Source organism: Vidua chalybeata, chromosome 12, assembly GCF_026979565.1.
Source record: "Vidua chalybeata isolate OUT-0048 chromosome 12, bVidCha1 merged haplotype, whole genome shotgun sequence".
Taxonomy (NCBI): domain Eukaryota; kingdom Metazoa; phylum Chordata; class Aves; order Passeriformes; family Viduidae; genus Vidua; species Vidua chalybeata.
The window spans coordinates 9191659-9205981 of NC_071541.1; the positions used below are offsets into that span (position 1 = coordinate 9191659).

At 64.8% G+C, this 14323-nt stretch overlaps 3 protein-coding genes across 9 annotated transcripts; 2 read left to right on the forward strand and 1 right to left on the reverse strand.

Annotated features, from left to right (window-relative positions):
• Positions 1-41: 41 nt before the first annotated feature.
• NDUFAF3 (NADH:ubiquinone oxidoreductase complex assembly factor 3) lies at positions 42-13380 on the forward strand. Of its 6 annotated transcripts, XM_053954122.1 has the most exons (6): positions 8874-8925; positions 10163-10228; positions 12412-12604; positions 12691-12757; positions 12908-13008; positions 13139-13380. In XM_053954122.1, the coding sequence occupies exons 1-6, from the start codon at positions 8879-8881 to the stop codon at positions 13229-13231; spliced, it is 567 nt and encodes a 188-aa protein (XP_053810097.1). In that variant the 5' UTR covers positions 8874-8878; the 3' UTR covers positions 13232-13380. The 6 variants fall into 6 exon arrangements, with proteins under 6 accessions (XP_053810101.1, XP_053810097.1, XP_053810100.1 ...); XM_053954126.1 differs by lacking the exons at positions 8874-8925; positions 10163-10228 and adding an exon at positions 42-127; XM_053954125.1 differs by lacking the exon at positions 8874-8925 and having other exon boundaries at positions 9968-10228.
• Positions 61-4997, forward strand: WDR6 (WD repeat domain 6). The gene is made up of 5 exons (XM_053954040.1): positions 61-127; positions 196-2611; positions 2892-2987; positions 3183-3299; positions 3489-4997. The coding sequence occupies exons 1-5, from the start codon at positions 61-63 to the stop codon at positions 4177-4179; spliced, it is 3387 nt and encodes a 1128-aa protein (XP_053810015.1). The 3' UTR covers positions 4180-4997.
• On the reverse strand, positions 4873-8774 carry DALRD3 (DALR anticodon binding domain containing 3). 2 transcript variants are annotated; one of them, XM_053954104.1, is made up of 13 exons: positions 8546-8774; positions 8129-8418; positions 7747-8045; positions 7494-7552; positions 7274-7396; positions 7082-7152; positions 6922-6980; positions 6530-6612; positions 6305-6428; positions 6158-6216; positions 5938-6051; positions 5647-5715; positions 4873-5449 (listed from the first exon to the last, which is right to left on the reverse strand). In XM_053954104.1, exons 1-13 carry the CDS (start codon positions 8720-8722, stop codon positions 5330-5332), a joined length of 1647 nt encoding a protein of 548 aa, XP_053810079.1. In that variant the 5' UTR covers positions 8723-8774; the 3' UTR covers positions 4873-5329. The 2 variants fall into 2 exon arrangements, with proteins under 2 accessions (XP_053810079.1, XP_053810080.1); XM_053954105.1 differs by having other exon boundaries at positions 7774-8045; positions 8546-8773.
• Positions 13381-14323: the final 943 nt, after the last annotated feature.

The following is a 14323-nucleotide window of genomic DNA, read 5'->3' on the forward strand; positions in this document are numbered from 1 at the left end:
CACGTGGGACTCGGCCAATGAGCGCTGGGGGGGGGCGGCGGCGGGGTTGGTGCGGCTAAGATGGAGTCGGTAGCTCTGGTGGCGCCGGTGACGGCGCTGGAGTTCGTGGGGGACGTGCTGCTGGCGGGTGAGCGCTGGGACCGGAACGGGGCGGGCGGCGGGGCCGGCGGCGGCGGCTAACGCGGTGTCCCGCAGGTACAGGCCCGGAGGTGGTGGCGTTTCGGCTGAGCGGCGGCGGGCCGGCGGCGGCGGCGGGCCGGCGGAGCGTGCTGCGTGAGGCCAGCGTGCAGGGGCTGCGAGCCGAGCCGGGGCCCGGGCCGGCGGCGCGAGTAGCGGTCTTCGGTGGGCGCTGGCTGGCAGTGCTGGCGGTGCGGCGCGGCGGAGCGGGCGCTGGGCCGCTGCTGGCGGCGTGCGGCGGCGGGGCCGCGCGCGAGCTCAGGGCGCGGGTGTGGGAGGTGCGCTGGGCGGCGGGCAGGCGGCTGGCGCTGGCGCTGGGCGGCGGGACCGTGGCGCTCTACGAGTGGTGGGGCGGCGGGCGCTGGCTGCGGCAGGCGAGCTGTGGCGGGGCCGGGGCGCTGCGCTGCGCCGTGCTGGCGGGGGTGAGCTGGGGGCGGCTGGCGCTGGCGGCCGGCACGGCGACGGGGGACGTGGTGGTGTGGCGGGCGGCGGCGGCGACGGCCCCGCAGCGTCAGCTGCGCGGGCACCGGGGCGCGGTGCTGGCGCTCTGCTACGCGGCGTCGCGGGGGCTGCTCGCCTCCGCCTCCGAAGACCGCAGCGTGCGGCTGTGGGCCGTGGGTGATTTGGGCGGCGGGGACCGGGCCGGCTCCTGTCTGCTGGTGTGCTACGGGCATGGCGGTCGAGTGGCCGCCGTGGTGCTGCGGGGGCCGCTCCCGGTCAGCGCCGGGGAGGACGGCGCCTGCCTGGAGTGGGGCGGCGACGGCGGCGTGCGGCGAGCGCGGCGCGGGCACCGCGGGGCCCTGCGCGCCCTGGCCCTGCGCCCCGCTGGCGGCCGCGTGGCCACGGGCGGCGACGACGGCGGCGTCCGACTCTGGCAGCCCCGGCGGGAGGCCGCGGAGGCGGTCCCCGCCGTTGCGGCTCTGGGGGCCCGGGAGCGGCCGCGGGCCGTGCTGCTGGTGGGGCCGCGGCGGGTGCTGGTGCTGGGCGAGGCGGGCGGGCTGGCGACATTCGAGGTGGCTCAGGGGCGCTGGACGCCGGTGCTGCACCCCGCCGCCAGCGGGCCCCGTGCCGTGCTGGCGGCCACCCCGCTGCACGGATGGGACGAGACGCTCTGCGCCGTGGCCGGCGGCGACGGGCGCCTCCTCCTTTTCGCCTTGAGCCGCCCTGGGGCCGCCACCAAGCTCACGCTGTTCGAGGGGGCCGTGCACGGGCTGAGCTGGGCCCCCCGTCCCGGGCTGCCCCCCGACACCGCTGCTGCTCTCCTGGCCTCCGGTCCCGACGGGGAGATGCTCTGGTTGGATGTCACCCACCGCCCCGGGCAGGCACCCTGGGTGCAACTCATGGGCCGGTACCTGCTGCCACCCTGCAAGCAGCGCTGGCACACCTGTGCCACCTTCTTGCCCCAGGAAGGGCTCCTGGTCTGTGGGGACCGCCGGGGCTCCCTCCTCCTCTTCCCTTGCAGCAGCTCCTCAGAGCGGGCTGCAGAAAGCACCGGCATTGTCAATGGTGGCACTGATCCCGTTGTTGAGGACTCCAGCAATGAGTTGGAGCCCTCTTGCTTGTTGCACAAAGGGGCTCTTCCTCTTGAGTCTCCACTGTCAGTGCTCTTTGGACTCCACGGGAAGACAGGAGTTACCTCGGTGGCCATCCACAGGGGCTACATTTACAGCACGGGCCGGGATGGTGTTTACCGCCAGCTCCGCCTGCGGGACCAGCAGCTGGAGATCCTGCAAAAGCACAGGCCCTGCAAAGGGCTGCAGTGGATTGAGGAGCTGCACTTCACCTCGGATGGGGACCTGCTTGTGCTGGGCTTTCATGCTGACAACTTCGTGGTGTGGAGCAGCAGGACCGGCGAGAACATCCACTGCATCCCCTGCGGGGGCGGGCACCGCTCCTGGAGCTACTGCAGCAGCCCCTTGGCCGAGGTGTTTGCCTTTATCAAGTCTGGGGATGTGATGCTGTACCACCGTGAGGCCAAGCCCTGTGAGCAGCAAGTGCTGCTGGCATCCCTGCACGGGCGGGAGATCACCTGTGTGCGGCGCCTGGGGGCTGTGGAGGTGCCTGGCCATGCCACCGTTAATGTGTTTGTCACCGGCAGTGAGGACACCACGACCTGTGTCCTAGTGCTCAGTGAGAACTCCCGGGCAGCTGTGCCCCTTGCCCGTCTCAGTGACCACATTTCCAGTGTGAGGACGTTGGCATTTGCCATGGGACCTGGAGATGAGGGCTTTGGTGATGAGGGCTTGTCTGCCCTGCTCTTCTCTGCAGGCGGCCGTGCACAGATTGAGTGCTACAGGCTGCTGTGCACTGGGGACACAGCAACTGAGAGTGCTGTGGCCTGCCAGATCATCCACGTAGCCTCCCACCGGCTGGACAAGCACTGGGAGCAGAAGAAGAACAGGCACAAGCTTGTCAAGATGGACCCAGAGACAAGGTGATGATCAGGGACTGCCCAAGGCAGGATTAGTAGTGATCACAGTGTGGGAGGGTATTGGGAACTGCACAGGCCTCCACTGGAATACCTGCTCTGTACAGCTGCAGGTTCAGCTGAGGCAGACAGGGCCAGCGTGGCTTCATGTGTGATTTCTGGTGTACAGTGCCCTGTGGGCCTCAAGGGGCTTTTGGTGTTAGGGAAAGGCTCAGGGCTACTCTCCTGGGCCACCCACCTCCGTGGGGCCTCAGACGTGTTGGTGAATGTTGTGTCTTTGCTGCAGGTACATGTCCCTGTCAGTTGTGCCTGGGACAAGCACCAAGCAGCTGCCAGCACCCTGGAAATTCCTGGCTGCTGCCTGCAGCGATGGATCAGTCCGGTGAGGAGCCATCGTGGGGCCTGACAGGGAGAATGGAACTCGTGATGGCAGCAGAGCAGGCTCAAAAGAGGAGGCTGCCACCATGGGATGTGGCCTGTTCTGAGGTGGCCATAAGACAGTGCATGGTGGGAAATGGGGCAATGGAGCCAGAAGCTCCTGCTCTCCCACAGCCAACTGCCCTCTGCTCCATTACAGGATCTTTGGGCTGCTGGAGGCTGCTCAGAAGTTGGTGCTGGTGGCAGAGTCATTTCACCACCAGCGCTGTGTGCTGAAGGTGGAGGCGTTCCTGCACACATGGGCAGGAGGGGAGAGGTGAGCCCCGAATGCTGGGCTGCAATTGATGGGCTCTGGGGAGAAACGTCTGTCCTTGCAGGGATGGCAGCTCAGCAGGCAGAGGGAAGGGAGAAGTTAATCCCTGGGGGCTGTTCTGCCACTTCCACAGATATCAGTGGGGACCCTCAGGGCTGCAACCAGAGACTCCCTCTACACTCCCTGTTTTAGGAGGCACCTCCTGTGCAGTGCAGCCACTGATGGCAGCATTGCCTTTTGGGACATCACTGGCCCCATCATGGATGCAGCAGATGCCCTGCACCAAGCAGAGGGAGAGATGCAGCTCTTGGGTGAGTGCTGCTGTCCAGCAGCTCTTCTGCTTCCTCTGACCAAGGTGAGCGTTGCTCTCCTGACCGAGCCTGTTTACCCAGCCCTGGATGCCCCGCTGGTCACCATCATGGCCCACAGCTGTGGCGTGAACAGCCTTCACATCCGTGAGACACCCGAGGGACAGTACCTGGTGGCCAGCGGCAGTGATGATGGCTCCATCCATGTCTGCCTGCTGGAGGTAGCCCTGGGCAGGGGTGAGGCCATGGCAGGGACCTGCCTGCAGGTCCTGGAGCGGGTGTCCAGGCCCTGTGCCCATGCTGCCCATGTGACGGGGATCCGGGTGCTGCGGCCAGACCTGCTGCTCTCTGCCTCAGTGGACCAGCGCCTGACGCTGTGGAACCGGAGCCCAAGTGAGCTGGTGCCCCTCAGCACCACTTTCTTCCATGTGCCTGACCTAGCTGAGCTGGACTGCTGGGAGGTGGTGGAGGCCGGGGGTGAGCTGCGGTACTACTGTGTGCTCTGTGGGCAGGGCCTGGAGATGCTGTGTGGCACAACCTCGTCCAAACCTCCTCCACAAGAGGCTCCTCAGTAATTGGGCAGGTGTGTGACACATCCAGGTCCCTGCCTGCATTTGGAGGGCACCCTGCACTTGGGCTTTGCCCGTTACTGTGGCCACTGCCTCCATTCTGCACGCTCACATGTCTTGTCCTGAAGGGACAGGCATACTTGGCTCCTTTAGGCAGGTGCCATGGTTGTGATGCTCGAGGCCAGTGGTCTCTGGGAAGAAGGCAGATGGGATCCCTCCCAGACAAGCCTGGGGCTTCCCCATGCAGTAAGGAAGTGGGGCTGTTACTCCCTGCTGCCCAAGAGCAGCTTTTCCTCTGCAAGGTGTGAAGGACCCATGTCAGCTTTCCAGTCTTGGTCTCAGAGAGGAACCTTGCTTGGGAGGGCACTGAGGACATGGCCCAGCCCTGGGAGCTTGAGAGCAGCAGAAGGCCAGGAAGGGTCAGGGACTGGTGTGACACATGGTGGGCTGCAGCCTTGTGTGTGCACAGGACAGCCCTTTGTGACAGTCCTGACCCTGCAGTACTGAGGATGGTGCTGAAGTGCACAGGGGCACTGATCATCCACAGCAGCACCCTTATGGCATGGGGGGTTGCTGGGCTGCCCACAAATACCACCCTCCTCAGGCCAAGTGGCTTTTTCCTGCATAGCAGCAGGACCCGGGACAGTTAGACCAAAGGAAGGAAGGAAGGACAAACAACCCTGAGGTCAGACACAGAGGGTTTGTCCAGCAACAAGTGTATTGGACCCCAGTACTGCAGCCTGGCTCAGAGCCCAGGAGTCTGGAGTCTCAGGAGCTCCCTGCCAGCACGGAGCACCTTTCAATAAAGTTTTGAGAGAAGTGAAGTTGGCATTTGTCTTTGTGGTGACTGGTCCCTGCTGTCATCTCCCCAGCACTCCCAGCTGAGCTTCTGGGGTGCCACAGGAGCCCTTTTCCCTTCTGCTGGTGTGGATGTGGAGGGGTATCCATGTCTCACACTAGACACAGCTGCAGAGAGCACAGACCAATCCCCAAACACCTTGTCCATGGGAAGGGAAGCACCTCCATGGGGCTGAATTGTGCCTTGCCTGTCACTGGAGCAGCCCTTGTCCTGCCAGGACAATGTGTCCTGTTCTCCCCCCACAACATGTGGTGTGTAGGTGACTGTCACACCATGGTACAGCTCTTCAGAGGTGGCTCAGATCTGGCTGAGAGGAGGGAGGTGTAGGGTTGCCAGTGCGCTGTGGAACACATCCCTCACTGCTCCCAGCAGCTGGAGGCGAGCAAACATCTGGTCAAAGAGATGAGGGAACGGCTCCTGCAGGGAGAAAGGCAGCTTGGGACTGGTGACCAAACTGCCCCTCTACAAGGCTGGCCTGCAGGCATTGCTGCCTGTGTATCCTCGGAGGATGGGACAGGGGACCACCACACTCCTGGCACCATTCCCCCCAAGAGTACTGCAGCCCCAAAAGGACTGCAGGGCCACGAGGCTACAGGCTGGGACACCTAACTCACCCCCAGGACGTGCACCCGGTTGTAGTAGGAGCTGAAATCCATGCTGAGCTGGATCAGGAACTTGCACACCTACAAGGCAGAGACATTCTCATGGCACAGTGAATTCTGGCTGGTCTTGGGCCCTCACCCACCCCAAGCACAGCAGGAACTGCCCTATGGGCATTGCCATCTATTCTCTCAGCATTGTCCCTGTGTTGTTCACTGATGGGCAGCACTTGCTGGCATGGAGCTTTGCCCTGGGCTGGGAGTGCTGGAGCAGCATCCATGGATTCTATGGCACATGGCACTTACTGCCTCTGTGTTGGCAGTGATCCGGATCCCCTTGGAGGACATGGGCAGCTCTGCTGCCTGCTGCACGACTTCAGGGAAGGGCAGGAGATAGTTGAAGAGCAGGAGCCATTCACCCTGTGAAGGCATTAGATGTTTAAGTGTCAGGTCCTCCTGGGCCAGTAGCATCCATCACCAGAGCCAAGGATGCACAGATCCTCCCATTCCTTGTCTCAGCACTCACCTCTTCTCGGAGGCAGGAGAAGTTCAGTTCAGACACTGGTGGCAGAGGGGGATATGTGCCTGGAAAGCAGGGAGACTGTTGTGCCCAAAGAAGCCCCTGTGGCTCCAGAAGTTGCTGTCAGAGGAGGGTGGTGGGGCTGGTGCTCACCCTGCTCCACAGCCTGCTGGAAGGTGTTGAAGAGCGTGGCCAGTCGGGCACAGTTGTACATCACAAAGGCACCGCTCTTTGTTCCCTTCGTGGAGATGCTGTTGTTCTCCAGGTCCAGGGTGATCTGAGGGCAGGGAGAGGTCACAGTCCAGGCTGCTCAGCACAGATCCACTCCGCTCTTCTCACAACCTGCCAGCCCTGGCTCCATGCAAGCTGCTGTCCTACCTGACTCCGGTGAGCAGTGCTCAGCATCTCAAACCTGATGGCAGCCACTGTCAGGGTATCAATCACCTCCATCCAGGCCTCATCTGTGGAGAATGTAGGTGCCATCATGCACAGCTTGCTCCATTCCCATGTACTGATATCCCTAGCAACCAGGCAGGACACCCCTGCCAGGATGTGGTAGTAGCTGACCACCACAATGCCGGCCCTGGCTCCCTTCAGAAGGAGTTGCTCTGTGCCAGAGTTTTGATACTTTCCCAAAGCAAGGGCAACACCTGGCTTGATCCTGGAGGGGAGAAGGAGCACCCTGCAGGTGCAGCCCCCCCTACCTGTGGACTCAGGGAGCAATGAAGATGGGATGGAGCAGCATCCATGCATGGAGCCCCAGCTCTCACCTTGTGCAAGCTCCCCATACTTCATCACTGAGGCTTCATACATCTGGCGCTTCCGGAGCCTGGGAGAAACACAGACAGAACCACCTGCTGTGGGCTGAGCTGGCCCACAGGGAGCCTTAGCAGGACAGAAAGCAGCAGGTGCCTTGGCACACCAACTTACTGGAAGTACTGGTCTGCCCCAATGGGCGATGAGGGGTTGGTCACCTTCACTGGCCCACAGACAAGGTGTTTCTGAAAGACAGAGGCTGAAGCTGGAACTGAGTGAAATCCAGCCCTGTTCTGAACCTAGTCATGAGGCAAGGATGGATGCTGGGGGCCACACTGAGAAGGGTCAGAGGTTGCTCTTGCTCACCTGCAAAGCTGTGTGGGCTCCTGGATCCAAAATCCTCCAGAGCACATCCAGCTGCTGCTGCTGGAATTCCTCCTCACAGTTCACCACATGCACGATGCTGCAGCAACTGCTCTGGCCTTTGGCCTGCAGCAGAGCACAACAGGGAGCTCAAACCTATTGCCTGGCAGAAGGGAAGGACACTTGGGAAGCGAGAGGCAAGCAGTGCTGTGGGGTCACTCACTGGGCACTGCAGAACAGCTTCCTGCAGCTCAGCCAAGGACCGCACTGTCCTCTCTGTCACTAAAAGAAGGAGGGACACACAATGGGACATGGGGTTCTCCACCCCCCACCATTGGGTCTGCCCCAGGCTCAAACCAGACTGAAGGGGAACAAGAGGGGCAAGTCATTTGTGTCCGCCACCCCACCTTATTTTTGTTAAAAACAACTGAAAGGAAAGAGGCCTGTTTGCACTCATTCTACCCCCACTGCCACACCTGAGCTGTTGTACATGTGAAGCTCACCGAGAAGCACATCTAGATTGGGGTCATAGCCCAACAAGCCCTGCTGCTCCACAAAACTCTTCAGGTGCACCTTACAGATGGCACCCTCGGCCGTGCCTGGCCCCTGCTCGCAGGCTGCGGCACAGGGGCACCGGCCCAGCGCCGCCTTCAAGGCCGAGACGGCATCAGTGAGGGACGAGCCACCGGAGCCGGAGGGCCAGCAGATGCGGAGCTGCCGCAGGACGTCCCAGCTCCTCTCCTCGCTGAGGGCAGGGACCAGGCGGACCTCGACCCTGCGAGAGAGGGCGAGGCAGGCGCTGGGAGTGGCGGGCCCTGCGGCGAGGGGCCGGGAGCAGGACGGGACGGAGGCACTCACCCCTGGGCGCGCAGCAGCTGGGCCAGGTGGTCGGCCAGCAGGACGGAGCGGAGGTGGCGGGGCCGCAGGGCAGCGGGGCCGCGCAGAGCCGGGCAGTGCAGCACCACGCAGCCCGTCCGCGCCCCCGCCGCGGGAGGGGGCGGGCCGGGCAGAGGCCCCAGCAGGCGCTGGAAGGCCTCAGCCCGCCGCACCTGCACCACCAGCCCCGCCGGCGTCTGCCGGCAATCCCGCAGCGGCAGCACTGCTGGGCCCCGCAGCGACGGCACCGCCGACACGGCCTCGGGGGGCACCTGCGGGCGGAGGGCGAGGAGGGGTCCGGGCTGCGCGTGCACAGGACAGCGGCACCCCCGGCCGCACCAAACGGTTCCCGCAAATCCCCGCTCCCGAGCCAGCCCTGCCCGCGCCGCCGCGGCCTACCTGCCCGCCGGGAAAGGCGGCGCTCAGCGCGGCCCGCGGCGCCAGGAAATCCCGGTGGCGCAGGTTGCGGGCGCCGCTCTCCTTCACCCAGAGCGCGGCGGGCCGCCCCAGGGCCCCGTTCAGTGCCCGCAGCGTCGCCGCCACCCCCGGGCGGCCCTCGCTCATCTCCTCGCCCATCGCGCGCTTCCGCCTCCGCGACCGGAAGTGGCGTCCCGCCTCTCCCAGAAGGCCGCCATGTTGCGTGCGGCGCGCGGCGCTCCCGGGCGGCCATCTTGGTCACGGGCGCGCTGGCCGGGCAGGGCGGCCATCTTGGGGGACGGGCGCGGAGCCACCATGGTGGGTGTGGCGGGCAGCGGGCGCCGCCATGACGGGTGTGTCAGGTCAGGACCACAGGGCCGCAACCAGGCACCCCGAATGGCCCGAGAGGGTGTCAGTCCCGCTCAGCCCCACCCCAGCGGGGCCATGGTGTCACCCTGAGACGTGTAGGAGTGGTGTCCCCTCTTCTCCAAAACTGGGGAGCCCAGACCTAAAACCCTCAGGAATTGAGCAGGAGCCAGAGGCCGTGCCCGGGTCAGAGAGGCCTGGGCAGAAATGCGCTGCCTGGGGCAGGGAGTGCAGTGCAGCCGTGGGCATGGCCCAGCCCAGAGCACAGTCTACTGGTCCCTGGGCTGCTGGGGACAACAAGGAGCCCTGGGAGCAGGTCCGCCACTCTGAACTGTGGTGGGAAGGGAGGCTTCGATGGACTGGACTGTGTGAGGCAGACCCCAGCTGAGGGCATGGTGTCACTGGCAGACCCTGGCTGGCCAGTCCAGCCTGTCCACCATGAGCCCCAGGGCTTGGCTGGGCTCTGACACGATGGCTGAGGAACATCAGCAGCAGCCATGTCCCTGCGGCATGGGCTCTGTGTGGCACAGTGATGAGCAGATGCAGGTGCACACCCTGCAATGTTCTCCACGCCTGCCCCAGTGGGCTGCTCTCCTGTCCAGCACATGAGCAGTGTCCCGCTTATCAGCCCCAGGAAGAAGGAAGTGGAAGTGATTAGATCACGCCATCATGGTCTTGATTACATCTGCAGAGCTGAGCTGCTCCACAGCGATGGTTTGAGCACAGATCTGACAGAGAGCTCACACTGCTGGCCAGCTCCCTGACAAGTGTGCCAGTGGCTGCTGAACTGGGGACAGGGCAAGGGCCCAGCACACCCCCAGCCCCATGGCACTAAGCCTGATTGACAGGGAGCAGGAAGTGCCAAACCCCACCGCAGCACGGAGACAGGGACGTCCCTTTCTACTGTGCCCTTCCTGCCCTCCCCGTTAAGGCAGATGGGGGGGTGGGGGGAAAGGAAGGAGCTCTGCCCGCAGGGCCCAAACCGGTTCCTCCAGGGCTTGTGTGCATGGGGGAAAAGGGGGGGAGCAGGGTGAGGGCAGATCCTGCTGCATGGGCTCTTCCAGGAATGAAACAACTGGCTTTGGGGCTCCTCAGGCAGCTCTGGAGCCCCAGGGCTGGAGCAAGAACACGTCCCCCAGCCGTGCCCTGGTGGGGTGCTCCCTGCACCACCCACAGCCAAGAGGTGATCTGAGAATTGCTGCTCACACCAGACCAACTGCTGACTGTCCGCAGGGCAGGAGCTGCCCAGAACCCCTGCCCGGCCAGAGGGACTTGCTGGACCTTGTGTCACTACTCAAGGTGGGTCCAGGCTGGATCCGTCCACATCCCCAGAGCGTCCCTGCAGGCTGCCCACGTGGGCCCTGGCAGCGCAGTGGCCTGAGGAGGGCTCTCGGAGGCACCGAAAGAGCTTTGGAAAGACACGACATCCCCGATGGCTCTCTGGCTGCTGGCTCAGCGGGAGTGATCGTGTCATTCCAAAGCCATCTCTCTCCAGGGGCTGGATCCTGCCCCACCCCTGCAGGCACTGGGGTTCTGCGAGGGCCAGGGAGAGCTGGCATGGGCAGGAAGTTTGGCAGTACCACACAGCCTGCATCACCGTGGTGCAGGGGACCACATCCACCCTGTGGCCAAGCAGCCATGCTCCTCATACTGTCCCAGGAAGCCAGCTGCTATTTTTAGCTGTTTGGGGCACATGAAACAGAAGAGCTTCCTAGCTCGGTGCAGGGGCTGAGCCACGAGGCTGGACACCGGTGGTCCTCCATTCTGACACCACCCTTCTTCCAGTGTGGCCCCAGGCGATGCCCCAGCCCCGGGAGGGGTTGCAGTGGGACACGCGGCTCTTGCCCAGCACAGGGTGGTGGGCAGGGGTGGGGGGCGTGTGGGGCGAGGCGGTGGCGGGAGCGCGGGTAACGAAACCCCAGGGCAGCTGGGCACAGCGGGGACAGCTGCTTTTGGGATTCCGTTGCCCGCGCTGGCGCCGCGGAGGGATGGGCACGGGCACCACGGCCATGCCACCCCGACCCTGGGGCAGTCGGTGGGCCAAGAGGGGAGAGGGCGACTTACCGGCGGGGAGTGGGGCGGAGGAGACGCGTGGGAGCCACTGCCGGGCCGTTGTGATCGGGGGTGCCGGCAGAGACCGGGGTTGTGCTGCCGGCTCCCCCCCGCGCCGCGGGCCGGGTGCCAATGGGAGGGCGGCACAGACGAGCCAAAAGGAAACGGCTCCGAACAAAGCCCCGGTGGGGCTGGAGCAACTGGTGCCAGCCCATCAGCCCCCGACGCGGCCCGGAAACACGAGCCGTCCCCGAGGGAGGGCACCTGCCCCGGCACCTGCGCCCAGAGGCGGCACGGCCCGGTCCGGCCCCGCCGCTGCTGGCGCCTCCAGCCCTCCGCCCCGGCGAGGAGCCCTCGGCAACGCCATGGGGGGAATTCAAACCGCGTGGGGAACCCCACCGGCCCCATGCGGAGCTCTCGCGGTGTTGCCCGGGGATCCCTGGGATCCTGCGCTGGCCAAGACTGCCGGCTGTGGGAATTCCTGATGCCTCCAGCACGGCACGGTGGCGGGAAACGCTCCGCCGGCACTGCTGGGGAGCTTCCTGGTGGCCCCCGCAATGTCAGGCTACGGCTGGCCCCGGGTGGGTGACACAGGTGGGGGGCGTGGGTCCCCTATCCCAGGGCACTCTGAGCCCGCAGTGCCACCGGCCTCACCGAGTGCGGCAGGAGGAGGGGTGAGGGTGCAACGGGAGGTCCCGGCGGCGGCTCCGGGGGTTCAGCCCCGACTGGCAACAGCCGCCCGTAGTGGGGCACACGGGGAACCGGGGCGCCGTGCCGAGCCTGGGGCAGCCCTGGGGCACCGGCGGGGCCGGGCCAGGAGCGCAGCCGAAACCCGGGCCCGCTCCCTCCCTCCCGGGGAGCCGCCCGCTCCCCTCTCACCTCCGGCCCCGCAGCCTTCGGCACAGCAGCCCGGGCCGGTCCGCAGCCGCTCCCGGCGGCGGGGTCGGGGCGGCGGAGTCGGGGAGGCTTCAGCGGGACACCCCGCACCCCGCTCCCGCCGTGCCGCTCCCGCCCCGCCACCGGCCGCTTTCGGTTTCGCTCCGGCGCCCACCTGGGCTCTGCAGGTCGGGGCGCGCCCGGGCGCGGAGGCAGCGGGTGTGCGAGTGTCGCTGCCCTCCGGTCCCTCAGGACCCCGGGAGGGGGACCCCGAGGGCTCCCCGGGAGCCCCGGTCCGATCCCGCTGTCCCGACCCCGGCCGCCGGGGGGCGGTAGCGGCGGGGGCGGGGCCGCTCGGCGGTTCCGGCGGTGTCGCGGCCATGGCGGCGCTGCGGCGGCTCTTGCCGGCGGTCGGGCGGGCGGCGGCCAGGTACCGGCACCGCGACCGGCACCGCGGCTGCCCTGCGACCGGGGGAGGTGCCTGTAGGATGCCGTAGGGTGTCCGGGAGATGTCCCTGGGTCCCACGTGTCCCAGCTGTTCCCTCTCCCCGCAGAGCGCCGTGCCGGGGTCACCGACTCACTCCGGCGGATGATGAGATGTACCAGCGGACGCGGGTGATGGTGCTGGAGCAGGAGTCCCCCAACATCATGTTCATCGAGGGCTACAGCACCCGCGGCTTCACCATCAGCGGAGACCTGGTGGTGGGGCCCTGCGCCGTCCTGCCCCGCAGCATCCTCCAGTGGAACGTGAGTGCCCGGCGGCGGGGCGGGGGCTGCCGGTCGTCCCCGCGCGCCGGGGGCAGCTCCCCTCAACGCCCGCCCTGTCCCCGCAGGTTGGCTCCCACCGGGACATCTCGCACGAGAGTCTGTCGCTGTTCCGGCTGCTGGAGCCCCAGATAGGTACGCGGGGCAGGAGGGGCGCGGGCTGCCCCCCTTCGGGCTCCTGTCGAGGTGGCTGTGCGGGAGCCATTGGTACCTACAGGAGGGGCAGGTGTGGGCCGAGGCAGCTCGAATGCTGCCCTGCCCACCCTTCTCTTGCCCTGGTTGCAGAGATCCTGGTGCTGGGCACAGGGGACAGGGTGGAGCGGCTCCACCCCGCCATGCTGAAGCAGATGCGGGAGTGCGGGATTGCTGTGGAGGTGCAGGACACGGTAAGGGTGAGCACAGGCAGCACCCCATTGAAAGGGAGGGAGGGAGGGAGGGGATCGTGTGCCATGTGGGGAAGGGCCGAGTCTTCTTTCTGAGGGCCGGAGCTTCACTCACTCCTTTTTCTATTCACAGGCGAATGCATGTGCAACCTTCAACTTCCTAATGAATGAAAGGCGCGTGGTGGCTGCTGGGCTCATCCCCCCGCGGGGCACCTACGGGGTGTAGGCACTGCCTGCCATGCCCATGGGCTGAGTGGTTCTTCCCCGGCCTGCCTGAAGCCCTCGACAGTCACTGCCCCCAGCTGAGAAACGCTCCGTAGTGAACTGATGCCTCTGCACACAGGAGGGCTGTGAAATACACGGGCTTAGCTCTTCCCTGCAGTCCTTCCTTGGCTTCTTGGCCTCCCTGCCCAGTCTGAGCTGGAGACTGTGGGGCACAGTACAAGGCTTTGCTGGTGGCACTGCTCCCACAGCCCTGCCAAGGTCATGCCCCACACCTTGGCAGCAAGAAGCCTCACCTGAGGGAGGATGAAGGCTGGTGGGGTGAGCTGTACATCCCCAGGCACATCTGGAGGAAAATATATGCAAATGGGAAGTACAAGAAATTGTGTGGTGGTTAATGCACTGCACATTGAGGCTGTAACAAATTGATGGGGCATGTGCTCACCCTGGGCACTGGGCAGCATGTGTGGTGGCGGGATGCCATGTGCCAGCAGCTTCCTGAGCACAGCCAGCACCAGCAACTGTGTCCCAGCTGGTGCTGGCCTGGCTTGGGGAGCTTTATACCACCCCAGCACAGAAGTCCCTTGGGCAGTGTTGGTCCAAGGGTGCTTCACCCCCTTTCACTGAAGGCTCAAGCTCCAGCAGGGGACTTGGAAAGGGTCTCTGTCCTGAACTGGATGGTTCATAGTTGAGGATGTCACCCCTGGGGAAGAGAGTACATGTACCTAATGGAAGCCTCATGGCCTGAACTCTGCCACCTTGGCAGGCAAAGGCAGGGGATGCAGCTGCAAGGTTAGGGTGGCTTTGCTTAGCAAGTGTCTTAATGAGTGTGTGACACCAACACCATGGCATTGTAGTCAAGGCTCTGGTTTTAGTGCATAAATCAAATTTGACATCCCCAAACCATTGATGGTAAACACACACTCTTCAGCAGGGACATGTACAACTGATACAGGTGTAAAATACTTCTTGGCTCCTGGCATTGCAAGCACAGGTAAACCTGCCAAGCCAGGGAAGTTTGCACTGCTCAGGCCTGCAGAAATGCAGACCAGCTCCTTTATAAACTTGTGCCCCTCCCAGTGCATTGCCCACCTTC